The sequence below is a fragment of the Natator depressus genome, chromosome 3 (genome assembly GCF_965152275.1).
Source record: "Natator depressus isolate rNatDep1 chromosome 3, rNatDep2.hap1, whole genome shotgun sequence".
NCBI lineage: Eukaryota > Metazoa > Chordata > Testudines > Cheloniidae > Natator > Natator depressus.
In genome coordinates, this window is record NC_134236.1 from 118,041,401 (window position 1) to 118,062,464 (window position 21,064).

A 21,064-nucleotide genomic window follows, 5' to 3' on the forward strand; every position below is an offset into this window, starting at 1 on the left:
CAGGCATTCTTGTAGCCAGCGTCACAAGATATTTATGTGCCAAATGCGCTAAATATTCATATGTCCCTTCAAGCTTCAACCACCATTGCAGGGGACATGCGTCCATGCTGATGACGAGTTCTGCTCGATAACCATCTAAAGCAATGCAGACCGACACGTGTTCATTTTCATCATCTGAGTCAGATCCCACTAGCAGGTGGTTGATCTTTTTTGGTGGTTCGGGTTCTGTAGTTTCCGCATCAAAGTGTTGCTCTTTTAAAACTTCTGAAAGCATGCTCCACACCTCATCCCTCTCAGATTTTGGATGGTGCTTCACATTCTTAAACCTTGGGTCGAGTGCTGTAGCTATCTTTAGAAACTTACATTGGTACCTTCTTTGCGTTTTGTCAAATCTGCTGTGAAAGTGTTCTTAAAATGAACAACACGTGCTGGGTCATCATCCGAGACTGCTATAACATGAAATATATAGCAGAATGCAGGTAAAACAGAGGAGGACACATGCAATTCTCCCCCAAGGAGTTCAGTCACAAATTTAATTAACGCATTATTTTTTAACTAGCATCATCAGCATGGAAGCATGTCCTCTGGAATGGTGTCCGAAGCATGAAGGGGCATAAGAATGTTTTAGCATATCTGGCACATAAATACCTTGCAATGCCAGCTACAAAAGTGCCATGCAAATACCTGTTCTCACTTTCTGGTGACACTGTAAATAAGAAGAGGGCAACGTTATCTCCTATAAATGTGAACAAACTTGTTTCTCTTAGCAATTGGCTGAACAGGAAGAAGGACTGAGTGGACTTGTAGGTTCTGAAGTTTTACTCTGTTTTGTTTTTGAGTGAAGTTATGTAACCAAAAAAAAAAATCTACATTTGTAAGTTGCACTTTCATGATAGAGATTGCGCAACAGTGCTAGTATGAGGTGAATTGAAAAATACTATTTTTACAGTGCAAATATTTGTAATACAAAATAATACACTTTGATTTCAATTACTACACAGAATACAATATATATGAAAATGTAGAAAACATCCAAAATATTTAATACATTTCAATTGGTATTCTATTGTTTAACAGTGTGATTAAAACTGCAATTAATCACGAGAGTTAACTGCGATTGACAGCCCTAGTTATTATCCCTCATCCCCCCGTGGGAAAAAAAGCCCATACAGAGGTGTAGACCCTCAAATACAATTCTGCCAGTGGGGCAGTCTGCAGTTTGCCCAACTCTGGGCAGAACAGAGAGGGGCCTTGGCTTGTGGAACCTGCCACTGGCCTGAGATCTTCTGGAAAATCCCATGGCTCTAACTGTTTTCACTAATCCTAGGGCATCCCTTCTCTGAGGGGTGGGGCTAACAGCTGCCATACTTTCCTCACTCAGGGGGGTATCACGGTGGGAGGAGCAACATAAGATGCTAACAGGTAGCATTAACTTTTGTTGTCACATCCCCAGGCAGGGACACTGCCACAGAGAAAATCTACCTCCCTAGAATCCTTCTTGTGATGTACTTGGGGTTAAGGGAGCAGCAGAAGTATGCCACAGAACTGCTGCCACTTACCCCCTTTGTGTCCCCCACCCCAAATCTACCCCATTTAGCTTCCTTCCACCAACAGACCTAGTGTAGGTCAAATTAATTACTTTGGGTGGAAAGGGATTTGCCCTTCCATCCACTACGAGGCGTTCCCTAAGTGATGTTTGGCTTTCTTTAGTGGTTTAGCCCTACCATTATCCAAAGCTCACGCAACAGAGCGGGAAGTGAAGTGAAAAGTGGGAAGTGAGGCAAGGTAGAGGAGGGCTTGTTCCCTCACAGCGTCTATCCACTCCACCTCGGAGTGCTTTATCAGTGCATTTTTTGGTGAAATACAGGACTTCTTTGGAGCACTGCTTTCTAGTGCTGGATATGGCTAAAAGTACATGTATACATTTATGACCAAAGAAAGTAGGCTGTACTTACACAATTGGGGACTTGCTCCTGGGAAGCAGTGATGTGGAAAAGGATTTGGGGGTCCTGCTGGATAATCCGCTGAACATGAGCTCCCAGTGTGAGGCTGTGGCCAAATGTGATCCTTGGGTGCATAAATGGGGACTCTCGAGTAGCAGAGGTTATTTTAAGTGTTTTTGGCACTGGTGTGAGTGCTGCTGGAATACTTTGTCAAATTCTGGCATCTCCAATTTATCAACATCCTTCTGAATTGTGGAAGGTTCAGAGAAGAGCCGTAAGAATGATTGAAGGCTTATAAAACATACCTTATAGTGATAGCTAAATAGATTGATCTCCTTAAGTCTAACAAAGAGAAAGTTAAGGGGTAATTTACAGTCTAAGTACCTACACAGGGAACACACATTTAATAATGAGGCTTTCAGTCTAGCAAAGAAAGGTGTAACACAATTCAATGGCTAGAAGTTGAAGCTAGACAAATTCAGACTGGAAATAAGGTATTAATTTTTAACAATGAGAATAATTAACCATTGGAACGTGGATTCTTCATCACGGACCATTTAAAAATCAAGATTGGATGTTCTTCTAAAAGATATGCTCTAGGCATTATTTGGGGGAAGTTCTGTGGCCTGGTTATACAGAGGGTCAGACTAGACGATAGCCTTCTGGCCTAGGAATCTATAAATTGGCCACTAGTGTTGCCAATACTGCAAGTCCTCTACCTGGAGTTGAAACAATTATGACTGAAACATTCCTCTTGCATCATGGGACGCAACCAACACAAAAATGAATTTGGACTCAGATGGTGCTTGGCCATACAATACACTGGGTAACTGACCCAGCCTCACAAGTGTTTAGATTTGTTGCTTTGCAAACTATATCTGTGGCTTTATGAAGGATTTTGCATATACTAACTACGCAGTAACTTTACAACTACTAGAGCAATATAAAATCAAATATAGTCAATACCAGCAGTCTGATCTCAGAGGATACAATACGTTTTAGTCAAAATGGGACTAATTACATTATAAATCAGAAAGCCATAAGATTTTATGATTATGCTGCTGAGGGATACTGTATAACTCCCTTGTTTTGTGAAAGCTGTTTTAATGCAAAAATAAGACTGCCTTTTATACTTGCAGCTTCCACAAGATCCTTAAAGGTATTGAAGAATTCCTCCAGTAACGAGTGGAACAATGATACACTGAAAGGAAACTTACTGGATTCTGATGAATGCAGCCTGAGTAGCAGTACTCAGAGTAGCAGCTGCCATACCACAGAAAGCATACAGGAATCAAAAACTTCATCTCCTCTGAAACACTTTCCGAGCTGCACATCAGATTTTTCCAACAACCTTGTCAAGGAATCGGATATTCTCAGTGATGATGAGGATGACTATCAGCAAAGCCTAAAGAAGGGCAGCCCTACAAGGGACATAGAAATACAGTTCCAGCGGCTGACGATTTCAGAGGAGCCCAGTGCTGACATAGAGCACAAGCTACTCCCTGAAAAAGAGGCTGGGGATAGTTATAAGGCAGGAGAACATTCAAAGCTGGTGCGTGGGCATTTCTGTCCAATTAAACGAAAAGCAAACACCACAAAGCATAACATGGGAACGTTACTGGCAATGCAAGAACATCACCATTCTCTTGACGGTCACTCTGACAGTGCAAACTTGGATCTGAATTCTATTTTAGAGAGGGAATTTAGTGTCCAGAGTTTAGCTTCTGTAGTTAATGAGGACTGCTTTTATGAAACAGTGGAGAGGCATGGAAAATCCTAGCTGTGAGTGCTATATGATTTAACAGGTTATTTAAAAATTTTAATATCCACATAAAATTTGACTTACTTGATTTGCTTTAAAACTAGTGATTATGTGGAAATTGCTGAAAAACTACTGTTGGTTTCGTGCACTAATACATTTTTCCACAAAAATATAGTTGTAAAGGATTCTTAAGTTATTTTAATTTATTGTGGATCAAGAAAAATAGATTAAGCTGGCCCGAGTCTGTAAATTAGTTTATCCCTTTTAAGCAGTTAGCCAGATGATGTTGTGTCCTTTTAAAAAGGTGCATTCTAATTATTTTAAGTTTTATGTGGAAAAGGTGCTGGGGGAATTGTGATCTTTATTAAAAAAAAAAAAGTCAAAACAACTTTTCCTTTGGGCATTTTTTTCAGCAGTTTTAATTCTGCTTTAAATAAAGCAAAAATTAAGTTATTTTAAGGTGTTTTAGTGCACAAGAGTGCAGGAGTCATTTTTGTAAGTTGCAAGATGCTGTTAACTTTATATATATATATGTAAATATAAAAAAGCTTGTACTGTAATCTTTTGAGTGTATTTTTATTTTCTCTACCAACTTGTACAGTAAAAGGAAAATGAGCATTCTGTCTAGTTTCTTGCTTTATTTGCAGCTTTCTCCTACTGGAGCTTTCAAGACAGAGTTCTTTTGTTTGGGATTAAAAAAAGTGCACAGAAGTGCACTGCTAATACTCTTAATCATTCTTGAAGCTATTTGCTTGAGTGCATTAATACAAGATTTCTGCCCAGTAGAGTATTCCAGGATAAGGAGAAAAACACTATCACATAATATTTGTTATGCCGGAATAAAATTTTACTTTAAGGACTCACTCATAGAAAAAACTCCCATTAATTTCAGAGAGGCCTGCATTCAGCAAGGTATGTGTCTACCCAAACTTTTAGATCCTGATTCAGCAAGGTAAAGTTAGAGACCAGAATGGAGGATACACCAAACATGGGATCCTTAACCTGCTGAGCAGAATGAAATAAATAAGGAATGGCCCCTCCCCCAGTATTTCAACAAAAATAAAGGTGTGTGTGTGTGTGTGTATATCTTGAAAACAGTCTCCTTTGCCTAAAACAATTAGGCACACAACTTTATTTTTAGATGCACAGTCTGACACGTTAGAGCTGGTCTTCCCTTTCAGACTGCTCCAAGTGTCCTTTTTTTCTAGTTCTCTTCTGCTTCAGTTCTTCTCTGTAGTTGTAACTGAAAAGGCTTGTGTCTTCATCACACATTTTCCTGTATGCATTGCACAGGTTTTTAAAATGGAAAATGGAGAGCTGAGTTGGACGCAGAGTTGGATCCACATCTGCCAACATCAGCATCTGTTCACTTTTTTCCAAGCGTTCAGCTTCTGGAAACAGGATTCTAAAAGGGAACAAGAAGGAAGACATTCAAATACATTTTTTTCTTTTAAAAAAAGCACACAGACATGGGGATATGCTTATGTTGAACTAAATCTTTTCATTCACCCCTAACTCGAACACTTAGATCTCCTTAAATTTTCAATTAAATTTTCCAACTCAGGTTTAGATGTTAAGAAAATAAACAAATTTAGTGGGAGACTGCAAGTTTAATTCTGGTGTAAATGTGATGTACGCATTTTAAATTATCTGTAATATTTAGGAAGGAGAGGACAAGAATTGATTATTTGGATCAGGTCAAAATTTTGTGATAGGACTTACCATCTTGATGACTTTTGGTAATCTTAGTAAAAAGAATCACATCTCTCATGGAAAGAGATCCACATAACAACTGTCACCATTACTGCCTAGCAAGCTCAGTAGAGAAGCCAAGGATGCATAGGCCATGGAGATGGAATTTGAGATTTCAAATGTTCAAAGGGGAGAATGCACCTGTCATGGAAAATATTGAAGCTTGGGGTGGTCACATTAGATAGTCTGAACATCTATACAGGTCTGTGTCTTATTTAGAGTAACTCAAACTGTACTTCATTAGCAACTTTATATAACATATGGCATGTAAAGGAATTGATACATTTACAGTTTAAGTAGACACTAACCATTCAGCCTACCACCTTGCTTTCATATAACTATCTAAAACTTATAAGCACTCCTGAGTTGGCATCTAGAATTTGCTAATTTCCTTTCACCAGCTGAACAATAAAAGGATTGTGATCCTTAATTACATGCTAGGCACAGTACTAAGGCACGTTAAGCTGCTAGTGGATACAAGACATGCAAAAAAAATACAGATTTTTTCCCCCCTTACAAAGAACTTAGAATAGTATCAGAAATGTGAGATTAAACAATAACTGATTTTTTTTAATCTTCATAAAATACAAAGACAGCAATGTTTGTATTTTCTGCTCCTCAGCAGTTCTTTCCAAACTAAGCATGTGCCACACACACCAGCTAGTCCTGTGCCTGGCCTCCTGTTCACTTACCACCTCCCAGAGGTACGTACTCAGCCACTAGCATGGACAAACTGGCATTGTGGGTTTAAATCAACTGCCTGCACCGCAGAGAATAAATGGAACTCCCCTGCTATGGTGAGATACTGTGCTGCAGCACAGAGCTGGCCACCCAGAGTCCGATGCAATTCTAGGCTGATCCTCAGCATAATTAGACAACCCAACAGGGCTGGCTAAAGTTACAGAAGCCGAGCAACACTCCCCCCAGAGCCTCTGCAGCATTGCATTCTGTGACCGTGACGTGGGTATGCTCCCAACACTAGTGTCTGAACAAGTACTCAGACAATAGCATACAGCTGTCTTCCTCAGTTTCTGCACTGGACAATTCTCCCCGAGCTTTTACAATAGGGCTTTTAGAGTGTCTTTATACAGCTGCAGCCTTTTTACCCTGTGTGAAGGGCCCAGAGTGGAGGGGATGATCTCACTTTTTGCCCATTACCTCCCTGTGAGTAATAATTCTTCCCCTGTTCCTGGCTAGTAAAATATTATTTAATCAATTTACCTTCAGTTCAGAATTTTAGACCTTTTCTTTTGGACACAACCCACACAGGATCTTGTCCAGAACCTATATTGTCATTATCTGAGTCAGTTACTTACTTACAGAGCTAGATGTGATGAACCGAGATGCCTTGTAAGCAGTATAAATTTACATAAAGTGAACAAACCCAGAATATGTAATGAAGGCTCCATTATTCTTGATGGATTTACTAGGCATCAACAACACGATTGTTCTAAAGAGAATTCTGGTTAAAGAATTTACTTACTCCACTCCCCGACAGCAGTATTTTCTTCTGAACTGAAAAACACTTTTAACGACCTTTTCCACCAGCTTAAAGGGTTGCTGTATCTTTGGTTGCACCAAAGGGGTAAAGTGCACTACTGACACATCCACCTATAAAAAAAGAAATATTAGATACAGATAGTGAACACAGGTTTGCATTTTCTAATTTTTTCCCCTCCAGTATACATTCTTACCATTCCTAAACTAGCAGCATGGGTGTCAGGAATCAGCATTTGGCATAACATAAAAAGATACATTAATGGCTTGAAAATAACTAGCAGATACAGAGCTGTGAAATAATATTACAATTATTCATGTTCAAGGGTGAAATGTCAACCCTAGGGTCTTGTCTTTTATCTTCAAGGCCCTTTACAAATCTGCCCTTTCCTACTTATCCACTTGCCTCTTATTGCATCACATGTACGTGCCCCTGCTGCTCTGCCAATGATACCAGCTTCAATCATCTACTTGTCTGCTCCTCTCTCAAACATCTTTGTACTTTTTTCCATGCCACTTCTTATGTTGGAACACACTCTCGGAATTAATCCATGAAGCTAATAACCTCTCTTCCACACCCGCCTAAAGAGACACAATTCTGCCATAATATATAGAAGAAATTAGCCAACATTTAACAGCTAGGCTGAGGGACAGTTGAGGAAAGTCATATTTATATATTACCGATCTTGCTCACCCTTCATCAAATGTTTCATATGGTATTAGGGCTTGAGCAGACTAGGCTACAATGAGGAATATTTGAATGGATTAGCCAAAATGTTTTAAAACTCTAGTATAGCCAAAGGCAAGTTGCATTTTAACAAGTCTGAGCTGGTTGAGGTGAACTCTGAGGGAGCAAGTTTGGGGGGTAAGTTCAAATGATGAATAAGCAGCATAGTTACTGCCAGTGCACTACAGTTCTTGCAACAGTTCATCTGTAAGTCTTGTGTTACATGTTTCCTATTTTAGTCTGTTATTTTTATAGTATAAAAAGTAAGCTCTTTGGAGCAAGGACTGTTCTGGGTTTGCATACAGCACCTGAAATAACGTAGCCTCGATCCTCATACATAAGCAACAAAAAAAAGTACTGAAAGTAAAATGAAACAGTGACTTCCTACTGTATGTAAGAATCATCCTAGACAAATTAATCTGATTAAATAACTTACCCAGGAGTACTGACTAGGCTAAAAATTTTCATTCTGAACAATACGGAATACTGGATTGTAGGGGGTAAAATTTCAAAATAAGGGATCAAATTCTACTCCGTTATACTCTGTTTCTTGAAACAGCTAGTTCTAAAGCACACAAGAGTCTATTTTTGATTTAATCCTGAGTAACAGGAATTTGTTCAAAAAATAATTGTAGTTGAGTATCTAATGTCGAAAGTAATACAACGAAGTAAAAACATCTTTAGAAGAGGGATCAGACTGAAAATTAGTATTACACGAGTACTAAAGTATACTCAACTTTAAGGATGAAGTGGCCAAGCAATAAAAATATGTAATTTCTCATTAAAATCAGTTAATGCATTAGAGAACAGATCACCCAATGCTGTACTTCTCTTTAAAAAAAAACAAAAGAACACACAAGAATTGATCCTGGGAATTACAAAACAGCGAGCCTCTCTGCAAAACTAGGCAAACTGTATTTAATACAGAGTTATAAAACAACTGGGTGAGGAATATATGATAAGAAACTAGTATGGTTTCTCTAAACAGCATCTCCTCAACCTGTCTGAACCCACATTTTGTTTGAAGTCTCACAAGAGATTATTAAAAGAAGCTTAGGACTGCTCTACACAAAGCTTTGGTACTGATTTAACAATTTGGGGGTTTTTTACTTGTACAGCTCCTGAAGTAGATGCCGATATACCGATATAAAGGTGCTTACACTCCTTCGCCTATGCAAATAACTATACTGGTAGAAGCACCTTTATACCAGTATAACTGTGTCCACACTAGGGGGGCTGTGGTATAGGTAAAACTGTACAAGTTTTGTGGGTAGACCAGGCCTCCTAGGGTGACCAGACAGTAAATGTGAAAAATCAGGATGGGGTGGAGGGGAGAGGTAACGGGCCTATATAAGACAAAGCCCCAAATATCGGGACTGTCCCTATAAAATCAGGACATCTGGTCACCCTACGGACTTCGCAGTCAAGGGATGAAAGGTAAAGTACTATCATGAATCAGAAACTGATAAAAAAACAGAAAGAGAGAGAGATTAAATGGCATATTTTTAACATGGAAAGAGGTTATAATAGTGGGGGGGGCTGGGATTTCTATAATTATCTGGAAGTGAGGGTAAACAGTGAAGTGGAAAAATTCTTTAGGTGAGTCAAGAGTACAATGGATTACGAGGAACTTCAGAAGGACTTTAAAAACCTAGGTGATCGAGCAAAAAAGTTGCACATGAAATTTAATAGCAACAAATGCAAGGGAATCCACACTGAAGAAATATCTTAATTACTCAAAACATTGATGGGCTCTACATTAACAGTCCCACAGAGGAAAAATATCTGGGCCTCACTTTGGACAGTTCAATGAAGACTTGTGTTCAAAGTACAGGGTCAGTGGGAAAAAAAACCAGCAAGATTTTAGGCCGATAAACACTAAGGAATAACACTTAAAACATAATTCCATAATACAAACAATGTTATGCCCACACCTTGAAAACTACATTCACAGTTTTCTGTAAACCTGCTTCCAAAAGAATATAGCAGAAAGAGAAGGGCAACCCAGAGAGTTACAGGCTTGAAGAGAGAGAGGAGGACAGGGTGATCCTAGGGATAAAGCAGTGGATGGGACTCTAAGAGACTTGGATTCTGTCCTGGCTCTCCTACTGACCTGCTATTTGACCGTGGCAGGTCACAGCAGCTCTCCATGTCCACTTAGACCTTTTGTACATCTTCTCTGTTTAGACTAAGATCTTTAAAGAAGGGCCAGTCTCTTACTACGTGTATGTATATAGCACAATGGGACCCTGATCGTGGTTGGGGCTTCTAGGCACAAAAGTAATACAGATAATAGGAACAATAATAAAATGCAGTAAATAAATTATAAGTTCCAAATAAGGTGATACTGAAAAGGAGTAGAAAGGAGAGGAATAAGGGGACATTACAGAGATACATAAATAAGAATGAAAGGCAGAGAGAAGGTCAACTGAGTTTTCTTATTTATCTTTTCACACAATACAGAAACAAGGTGATATCCAACAACACTGAAAGGCAACAAACTAAAAGTATATAAACTATATATTTTAACCACAATGCATAATTAACCTATGGAACCTACTGCCAAGAGTTCGTGTGGCAATGTTATAAAATGTAAACCAACTATTAACTGCCTGGGATTAGAAGGAAATTTCCTTCACAGGCATGTTAGTGCATATTTGTCTACTACTGAAGTTTTACACTTCCCTCTGAAGCATCTGGTATTGGGCTATGTCAGACTAGATGGAGCACTGGTCTGGACTGGAATGACAATCTGGTTACTACACTCAAGTAAATCCAGAAAAATTCCACCCATCAATTAAAAAGATTCACATCGGTGTAACTGAAACCAGAACTTGGCCCCAGGAGTATATGCTGTAGCCAAAAAAAAAAAAAAATCATTCACGAAAAGACAAATGCACATCCAAATTAATCTGCAGATGCAAAATGGGTACTTAGCTGGGAAAATTTAGCAGCTGAACATGGAAGTGCTGCTTTGCATATGCAAAACCATATTTTACATTCACAATCAGAGTGACTACTCAGCTTAGGTGACTGTTTAAAATTTAACCTAAGACATAAAACACACAATTTTCATAATATAATAGGTAGCAGGGCCAAAAAAACCCACTTGGGTCATCCACTCTGCCCCCCTTGCATTTTGTAGAATGACTGCAAAGTGAGATATGAATCCTTGGTTTTGGAAGTAGGAGTTACCTTTGTAAAGAAAATTTCAGGAAAAAATTAAATGCAATTTAAGTTTAGGAGGACACTAGCTTTCCTTTGGAAGAAAATTTGCAATCTCATAGCTGACCAGCAATATTTTCAGCTTCTAGGGAAAACACACACACACACACACACCACTCCTCAGCATTCACTCAATTACAGGAACCGTTTTCCTTAGAAACCTAGAAAACTGCCTGGTTACTATGACAACAGCTAAAGGAAAATGCTTTTTACTTGTAATTGGACACGTCCTTTGAATTACATACATTATTATCCTGTTCTATGTTATGCGTATTAAAAGGGCTAGAATAACATAAGCCAGCATAGTGTACACAAATGCATTTAAAATATACAGATTCATTTGTTTATCTTATTATCAGCTCCTTTTACTTATTGTCCAAATATTTTTAATAGGCAAGAAATAATTACAAATAAAAAATAAAGTAATAATAAAAGCTAAAAATGTTTAAAGTTGAAATAAACTGATCTGCCAACAGTGTAACAACACTCATTACCACCCGTCGTTCCCGTAGGGTATCCTACTATGATGGAGATTCCTGCCACATGATTCAACAACCCCGACACAAACATATAATTTAGCTTAGGTCTGCCCATTCCCTGGACAATGAAAACAAATGAACTAAAGAAAAATAAGTTTATGCACCAGTCTGTTATCACTGTTCAGGTAAAGTAACTCTACCGCTTACCCAGCGGTAGCAACAAAGTTCAGATTATGGAAAATACACGTCTGCAGCAGAGCAGTGCTAACTGCAAACCTAGATACTCCTTTCTTGAGATTCAGTGCTCACCCAACAAGTAGAACATTTTAAAACTTCACCAAAATGAGAGGCATCAATTGCCTTCACTCTAAATAAGATGGGCACAAGCCAGCAATCCGAGAAGACAAGAGTTTTCAGAACTGGGGTTTTAGCTGTTCACCATAGAGACAAGGGACAGCTGTATATTTTGAAAACAGAACTAATTTCCTCAAAATTTGTCTCATTCACAGCTGGGGTTTTCATTCAGGTCTAACCCTAGTGAAAAATGATATTCAGGAAAATATTCGTTCCTCATTTGCAGTTGTGCCAACTCACTAACACCAATGGACCTGATTCTGATATCACACCAGCTTGAGGCCCAACATTTGAAAAATTTCCCCGGAATTTCTTTGCTTTTGTGCAGTAAGTTAGAACTTCAACATTGATGGGGGGGTTTTGGAGAGTGGGGGTATGTTTAATTTCCTCTTATTCCCCTCACCTCTCTCAAACAGCAGAACTAAAGATACATCATCTCTTTGAAAATTTTTAGTTTTACAGGCTGTATTCATTCAAAAGATTAAAAAAAGTATCTGGTGCACTATAGGATTTCACTGAACTAAACTAAGACAACTACAAGTAGGCAATAAAAAGCCCTCAAATTGATTAAATCTAAGACACTTGTAGGTCACTGCTTTATGGATCAAAACTTACTGATCGTTTTTGGTCCATGAGAGGTTATGGAAAGTTGTACATATTACACAGTAACTGTAATACTGTGGTTCAGCATTAAAATACTAACTCTGTAGAGTTCATTAAGTTACCAAAGAAAGTCACCCCCAGGTTATGATGACCCCCTAATATTCTTTATAAGAAAGTGATAACAGAAAGGCATTTTAAGTTCTCCCAAATCCTGCAACACAAACATGTTCCCCCACAGCTCATAAATTATATGTCTTTATCTCACAGCACAACCAGCACACCCCCCCCCTTTGATTTAACATGTTTCTTCACATTGACTTGTTGGAGCCACTTTGCCAGTGCTCTGTGTTTACCATGTAAGCCTCCATGAGCATTACTACTTTATTCATTCATCCAAGTTCATGGAAAGACAATCAACTACTGGAAGATCCACAGAAGACTAAAGACTGTTAATGAAAGGTATGTAAAATATGAAAATCATACGGAACTGTATGCAACATTTCTAATCATGAATTAAGCTTAGTGTATAAATCTTACTAGGAACTGTAAACTCATATATACGGTTATCTTTGATATAAAACTCCTTTATTCTGACTCTCAATTCCACTGAAATCCATTCTAAAAATCTCTTCTTTAAAACATACATCTGTAAATTTTCTAGATTCTCAAGATTTTCCTGTATTTGCCAAATGTTTATAGTGTTCATCATGGGATCTGGATATCATTATGTATTTAGGACAAAGGGTTTACATGTGTTTTTCTCATAATCTCTTCGTTTTTGCTCACTAACAGTGTTTCTCTAACACAACTCATTGAACAAAGTGGTCCTTTATTCTCTGGTAGATGGAACTAAGAGAGAGAATGGGCAACAGGGCTACCCTTGTGGCAGAAGAGAGAAAAAGAGAACACAAAGCAATTTTTTGCTTAATAAAACACCAATGCTATTTTATATGAAAAACAGATCTTTGCATTCCGGAGAAACTGTATTTCTACAGGGCACTGACAGTGAAGAAAACGTCTCAGACCTCACATTCAGTGGTAAGTGCTACGCAAACAGAAATTTAAGATAGTATTTTTATTATGGTCCACAGTGTTTATACTAGGTTTTATAGTGCTTGGAATTTACCATATACCTATTAATTACAATATACAACTACTGCTAGCAATGTTTGCAGGTTTGAATATGTTGAAATTTACAAACGAAGTAGTGAGAAAGGCTGATAACTCAAAACCCAAATGTGCTGATCAAGCCACACTTTTAAAATGAAAGTTTTGAGCTGATCTAGCCATGCAAATTAGCCCTGTAAATGGAAGCAACGCCATGCCTTTGCAGGGTCCTGTTACAGCTAGTGCGAGATGCTTTTGCTGAAGAAATTCTTGGTAGTTTGAGCAAACTGAAGGGATTCTGAAAAAGGGGAGGTCTTCTGACTGGGTGGCCTGAGTTACTGATGTTAAAGCTGGAATCACTTTTTCTAAAATGTGTACCTTAACTGTTACAATTTGGCTAATATATCAACTATACGTCTGGAAAGATGTAGAACAGCCTTTTAAATGACTAAACTATGCTAACTACACACAGAAATTCTAATTTCATTCACTAACCCCACACACTACGTTAATCGTTATTTAGTAATCAAGTAATTATCCAAAGTCTATAATGGGTAGTGCTTCCACATAAACACTGATCTAAACTAATGTCACTTTGTAGTACATAATAAATTAATAGCAAACTATTTCAGAAAAGCATGTGTTCCACTGACTTCAACTTTCCCCACATACTATTTCTTGTGACTTTTCCTTAAACCTCGGACATTAAAAATTCCATTTGTTTTCATTTATACAAGTGAAAAAAAAAGTGACATTTTTAAAAGTGTTCAAACACCACTGATCTTAGCAACCACATTGCAGGAGTCCAAACTGATGCCTCTCCCCTCCCTGTGGCTCTGCTAAAAGCCCCAGCCAGCCAACAATAGATGTAATTTCATAAAGCAAGCTTTGCCTAATCCTGGCCTTCCTCACGGGCTCCAGCGACTCCAAGTTGCCTTACTTGGGATGACAAACAGAAGTGGCCTCATTTCTATTCAACCTGACGCCCAGAAGATTCAATCATTTTAAAGGGAATTGTGTCCACTCTCATAGCTATATATCCTTGGTATTACATTACTGCAAAGATTCTGGCTTTTGTTAATGTAGCCTGACCCTCCAGCTGTAACATGAGTGAAAAAAATCCCTCTTCCAGACAATGAGTTTTTAAAAAGGGTCAGCCTAAGCAGCAAAGCGGGGGTGTGTTTATGGTCAGAAAAGTGAAGATGGAAAAATGGCACTTTCTTACACGGCATCTCTGTTCCCCGAGTATTCAAAATTATACAGTCTGATTTCAGTAACAAATTTATTACCTTTAATTCTTGTTAGTTTGCAGAACTGTCATAGTTATGGAAAAGTGACTAGATTCTATTCTGGTTTGTCCATCAACAGAACTTTTCACTAAGGTCGCAGTTCAGGAAAGCATCCCTGTTAGGGCAGCATGTGCTTAAATTTCTGCTAATGGAATTTAAACAAGTGTGTAAGCGCTGTCCTGAACAGGGATAGAGTTAAGCATAGGCCTAAGTGCTTTCTTGGGGCCTAACATCCAACTACAGATCCTTTATTATTGTGGATGCTGAGCAGCCCGGAGTGCAGAGGTTTGATTTTCAGATCTTTAGCTGAACTGGTAGGGTTGGTGAGTTAGGAAAATCATAATTTTACTTGTGAAATTCGCAAGTTTGATGTGAAAGTTAGCAAGACACATAAATGTGAAACCCCACAATCAATCATTTCATACATCAACTGCACTTCAATAATATTTTTTAAAAGGTTTGTATTTAACAAACCTCATTATGATATTTTATAAAAGGGTATAAAATACTCAGTATCAACTCCAGCTACAGAATGCCTCCAAAATTGTTTCACTCTTTTGGGTACAAATGCCCTCTTCCCTCCCCTCAACCTCCCTTCCCTGTAAAAGTAAGTATTTAATCAGTTAAATACGTAACTGGCTTTCACAACACATACATTTTGGTACACAACAGGCTCCCATGTGTAAATATATACTTTTAGTTCATGACGCATTCATATAATAGTACAAATGAGGCTTTTTAAAAAACAAACACTCTCTCATCCCAAGAAGTGCCCAACTTATCAAGACAAGAAATAAGGCTGTCCCACCAGACATTTTCTATGCTTTTTTTTTTTTTTTTTTTTTTTTAAATGCGGACAGCACATATTGGCTTCTCCTATCCCTCTGGAGCACACTATGCATTTGAAAAAAAATGAGAAACAGGCTTTCATTTAAGAAGAATCTATTACTCACTGAATAGGCTATACTGTATTTAGAACTGTTTGGTTTTTAATTGTAGGCTTTTGTCCACAGATGTAGCAGCTAATCTGTCAATCAGGCTAATGTACATTAACTCCACCTGTAAAAATAATTAATTTTTTGTTGAATCAGCTCTCTCCAGATGAATGTGCATAATTGTAATCCTATCTCCATCTCAGTAGCTAGATTTCCCCCCCCCAAAATACCTAAGGCAGTCAGTCTTCTGGCCCTCTTACTCACATTGGGACTGATCCTGTACTACTGAAGTCACTATGAGCCTTGCCACAGACTTCCGTAAACACAGGATCAAGCCATATTCATCTAGATGGGATAAACCCCAGATTAAGCTACAGTTGGTATAAAGGTGGCAGAATCTAGCCTAAAGGTTGTATCAGAGAAATAAGGTGGATAAGGTAATATCTTTTATTGGACCAACTTCTGCTGGTGAGAGAGACAAGCTTTTGATCTTACAGAGAGCTCTTTTTCAGACCTGGGAAAAGTACGGAGTATGTCGCACTGACACTCTTAGTACCTTTCCTAGGCCTGAAGAAGAGCTCTGTGCAGCTCGAAAGTTTGTTTCTCTTACCAACAGAAGTTGGTCCAATAAAAGATATTACCTTATCCACCTTATTTCTCTGATACAACCTTTAGGCTAGATTCTGCCACCTTTATACCTCACCTCACCCACCTTGTCGAATATCCTGAGACCAACACTGCCACAACACTGCACACAATAAAGGGTATATTGTAAATTAACCCCCGGTTTTTTCTCCTAGTCTTAGCAATCTAGAGTTGCCAGATTTGGTTGGACATATTCCTGGAGGTCTCATCACATGACATAATCTTTAATTAAATATTAATCTTTCATTCCTGGAGCCTCCAGGCCAATTCTGGAGGGTTGGCAACCCTATAATGATCGGAGATGAATAAATTCAAAAGTCACTATGAACTGCTCTTCTTTTTTCTTATTATGATAAAAACAACTGTAAACAATAATATTAAAATGACTGGGGGAAAATGTTTGTTTTCAGGCCAAACACTTTATTTGGACATCAAGCTTCAATTTTAGGGAAAGATTTTTAAGGCAGAGACTTAGGGCATGATCTTGCAAGGTGCTGACCAGCCTCAGCTCCCAAAGGCCCCAGGCCTTGATGGCACTCAGCACCTAAAACTAGATTTAACAAGGAGTTACTGACTGGAATCCCTTAATGTCACAGAAATACTACAGATCCAACATTATATAGAAACCTAAGACTGAGGGATCAGTTGAATCCTTATTTTTGTTTGTGCTGACAATCATAACACTGCTGCTAAAATCTTTCATGTGATCGGAGGACCATGTTTCTGGAACTAAAGAGAAAATTCAGAAAAGGGTTACACAAATGATAGCCTAATTGTAAATATATTTTAAATGAAACTGACCCATCTCTTCACTCCTCCCAAAAATCTGTAATTCGGTGACCGTATTATTTAGACACAAGAGTGGTTGCTATTTTTAAACAAGGACATTTTAGAACAAATAGAAAATGTTATCAATATTTTTATTTTAAAAAAATCAATAAACATCTATAGGCCAATTCCTATTACACAATTAAGGTCAAGTACTTGAAAAGTAAAATATACTGTCCCCCAGATGTCTACTAAATTCTATAATTTTATATACAGCATTCACGTTGCCTAATAAGCCAAAAACCTGGATGCTACCATTAAACATGACTTTGGTGGAGCAAGTTTTAGCTCATGGCTTAGTCACATATGAAAGGGCAGCTCTTTCTTGTGATCAATCTCTAAAACGCTGTCCATTTATAAACATTTACGTTCAAGTGCCTTGTGTACAGCTGCTCAGCTGTTCTGCAGGCTTCTCATCTGCTGCAGGGTCATGCTCAGATACTCATTCAGATAGCTCTAATTTTAAATGCAAGCTTTTTTGTTTCCTGATTTCTCCTTTCTTTCCCCCTGCCCTTCTCCTCCCCTTTTTCTGTCACACACAGACAGCTACAGCCTTGGCTGGGAAGCTATCAGCCAGTTACATACGTTTACAACAGAAGAGGAACGGGCAGACAAAGGTGACAGAAGATAATCATCATGGCATCAGCAGGTCTACAGTTCTTTGCTTTTATTCTAGCTTTGTTGGGTGTTTTCGGCGCCATCACAGCCACCTTACTGCCCAACTGGAAAGTAAATGCAGACGTGGGTTCAAATATCATAACAGCTATAACACAGATGCAAGGGCTCTGGATGGACTGCACATGGTACAGCACCGGGATGTTTAGCTGCACTCTGAAATATTCAGTCCTATCCCTCCCTGTCTATATCCAGGCTGCACGGACGACCATGGTCCTATCTTGCATCCTATCAGCTTTTGGGATCTGCATCTCCACAGTAGGAATGAAGTGCACAAAGTTGGGAGGGGACAGGGACACCAAAAGCTACACTTCTTTTGCTGGAGGGGTCTGCTTCATCCTTGCAGGAATCTTTGAGTTGATACCAACATCCTGGTATACAAGAGAGATAATTTCAAATTTTCTGGACCCAACAGTCCCAGAGAGCAGTAAAAATGAACCAGGAGGAGCTGTTTATATTGGATTCATTTCAGCAGGACTTCTGTTCATTGCAGGTGTGATCTTCTGCACTTCCTGTTTTAAAAAGCAGCAGGGAGCATGGATTTACCCTACTAAGCAACAACAGTTCCCAGCCACACAGCAAGAGAACAATGTAGGCTACAACCTGAAGGACTATGTGTAAATATAGTAATGTCTATCAGCTGGGGCTTTTTTGTTTACTTTAGATTTTTTTTTTTTTTTTTTTAAAAACACTTAATTGTTCTTAATGTCAGCGCTGCAATTACATTTTAACAAGGTATTTTTATTTTTAATTAAAATCAGGAAAAAAGATGGCAGGAAATAAAGCATAAATATCTGCTGCAAGCACTATTTTGTGCTGATTTTTCAAACCAAGTTCTTTGGCTTTCCAACTGAAATTTACTGAAGAGAAAGGAACCAATTTAAACAGTACAATTAAACTAATGGTTAGCTACAGCAGAGACAGTTAATCACAAAAAGAAATCTATTCAGCGAATACAGGTATCAGTAATGTACCAAAATTTGTGATTTATTTTTTAGAATTTCATTTTAATTATGATAACAAAACAAAACCAACTCTCCATTTTTGTGAAGCCCCATGCATTGCTTTTAAATCACAGCCACATCTGCCTTTCATTTCCAGCTCCCAACTGCCATGGTAACTAGCTTTCTTTTTAAAAAACGCAGCCACATTGTATATTGGCATATCGGGAGCTGAAGAGCGAACGCTGCCATTGAGATATTGCCAAAAATGGCCCCAAAAATTCCCCACCTGCTGTGGGTTCCATTTTTTATTTTAAAAGAAATGTCTATGAGGCAGTCTCCAACTGCTGGCAACCTAACACCGAACAACAAATGTTTGGTTTAAGGAGGAACATGACAAAAGAAGTGTCATCATGACTGAGGAAATACTTGGAAGCTTTAACCCACTGGTTACAAGCTACATATTTAGGTACAAGGAAAATCTGCACCCTCCCTGACTTCTATCTTCCTTACTCTACAAAGCAAACCACTAGCCTTTAACTAATGGAGTATTTCACCTACTGTTATTTATTGAACCCTGTATATTTTTGGCCCTTTTAAAATTTAATTTCATAGAGCCTGATCCAAGACCTGTTGAAGTCAATGGATCAAACCATTGCAATATGCCATACACAGCAGTGGTCAATGACAGCATCTTAGTTTACAAGTACTTTGTCAGTTTAATTAACTTGGTGAATGTTTCTAAAGCCTCAGAACCTTCTTTCCAGCATGCATAACTTATTGGACATTGCAGAAGATGTCTCATGTCAAATATTGTCCTAGGTGTTAAAAAAAAATTATGTGAATTTGCTGATGTAAGCAAGGGGATAAAAGAGGAGCGGTTGAATGTCTGGGGATATGACTCTGGACAAGTTCCTCACAATTCAGTCAGGTACTATAATATGTCTTGTTTATTCTTATACAGCTTTTTAGTGCTCAGATTATTAGCTCATGATTCATTACAATACTATGGTAGAACTGTAGTATAAAATAGATTAATATAGTAAGCATCAAATAAAGACAAATCTGAATGGTGTGGAAGGAGTGAAGCTTAATCTTTTGTTATGGGCTTTTATAGAGAGAGAAATACTTTTGTACACACAATGACAGTGTCTATCATATATCCATTAGCTCTGAGTTATGAGTACAGAACTTGCCTTATATTATACGTTAACAGTGAGCATTTGAATTTTCTGCCTATTTTATGAAGCAGTTTGTTTTGTACCATCACTGGCAACTGTGCCAGATCAGCAGTAATTCAGTGGTGCAGACTTAGCCAGAACCAGAACTGAAAAAGCCAAAGTTATTTAGGGACAGTGGCCTAGTGCATCACAACACTCCAAGGCAGTTGTATTGAGTTTATGTTGTAAAAGTGTATACATTTAGGGGTGTACAGTTTTCTTTAAACACCTATATTTTTCTGGAGAACTGATTTGAGGTATTATTGTTTCAAAAATATTTGGATATCAAATTTAGTGGCATGTCCTGTACTTAATCAGGAGCATCTGTAGCCTGGAAATTTAAATCAGTATTTTTTAAAAAAATCACAAGAAAACAAGAACCAAAAGAGAAATTTTGGGAAAGACCCAAAAAAATATTTATTTGCATGTTGTAAGCAAACCTGAAGACTACACTAGTTACATAAGCAGCTAAGAAAGACTCCTTTGCCAAGACTACTTATATAGAAGACTCAGAAGTTCCTTATTTACCAACGCAAAATCTAAGCAAGAGCTTTTTGTTTAACTCACAACAAGCGCCTCAACGACTTTCCAAGAGAAAAAAAAGCAACTCCACATACAGTATTGGTATCTAATTAAGGTTGTATGGTAGTCAAACTCTCAAGGATCATGGCAAAAAAGTTAGAGGATAAATCTACAGGACAGCAGGAGTCAAAGCAAAATGTGGCAAAAGGAGCATGAAAAATATCTGCAATGTTTTTGTCTGCTGATTTCTATGTTTCTTTTCCTCTTGCAATTGTCACTATTTGCTTTAGTTTAGAGAGAAATATTCAATAAATAAAAGCTTAACTTTAAGCATGTTGTCTTTTTTGAAGGGTGCTAATCAGAGAAAGTCAGGGGATCACAGGACTTCATTCTGATCAACCCATTGCCAGCTAACTGCCTATCAGCACTCTAAGAGCCAGATTCTCATGTGGTGGAGCTCTATTTAACATAGGAGAGTGGGAGACAACAGGGAGCCAATTACAGCTACCTGAGTCAGGAGGCTGGTTTACAGTAGCCCCAGTTTTGACTACACCAATGCT

General features: G+C 38.2%; 3 protein-coding genes across 8 annotated transcripts in view; 2 read left to right on the top strand and 1 right to left on the bottom strand.

Annotated features, from left to right (window-relative positions):
• Positions 1 to 4,322, top strand: part of TIAM2 (TIAM Rac1 associated GEF 2) — a 112,599-nt gene extending 108,277 nt beyond the window's left edge. For 3 of the 4 annotated variants that reach the window (XM_074948659.1, XM_074948660.1, XM_074948658.1), the window contains exon 13: positions 3,083 to 4,312. In XM_074948659.1, the coding sequence (XP_074804760.1) occupies positions 3,083 to 3,723 (641 nt within the window). In that variant the 3' untranslated portion in view covers positions 3,724 to 4,312. Of the gene's footprint in view, positions 1 to 3,082 lie in introns of all 4 variants that reach the window. The other variant, XM_074948657.1, reaches the window with a different exon arrangement.
• Positions 3,335 to 21,064, bottom strand: part of TFB1M (transcription factor B1, mitochondrial) — a 45,557-nt gene continuing 27,827 nt past the window's right edge. For all 3 annotated transcript variants that reach the window (XM_074948662.1, XM_074948661.1, XM_074948663.1), the window contains 2 exons: positions 6,941 to 7,068; positions 3,335 to 5,110 (listed from right to left, as the gene is read on the bottom strand). In XM_074948662.1, the coding sequence (XP_074804763.1) occupies positions 4,864 to 5,110; positions 6,941 to 7,068 (375 nt within the window). In that variant the 3' untranslated portion in view covers positions 3,335 to 4,863. The remainder of the gene's footprint in view (positions 5,111 to 6,940; positions 7,069 to 21,064) is intronic.
• CLDN20 (claudin 20) lies at positions 12,662 to 20,799 on the top strand. The gene is made up of 3 exons (XM_074946992.1): positions 12,662 to 12,801; positions 13,186 to 13,380; positions 17,689 to 20,799. Exon 3 carries the CDS (start codon positions 17,783 to 17,785, stop codon positions 18,440 to 18,442), a length of 660 nt encoding a protein of 219 aa, XP_074803093.1. The 5' UTR covers positions 12,662 to 12,801; positions 13,186 to 13,380; positions 17,689 to 17,782; the 3' UTR covers positions 18,443 to 20,799.

Coding starts and splice junctions, on each gene's coding strand:
- CLDN20 (XM_074946992.1), top strand. CDS start 17,783: ATGGCATCAGCAGGTCTACAGTTCTTTGCTTTTATTCTAGCTTTGTTG.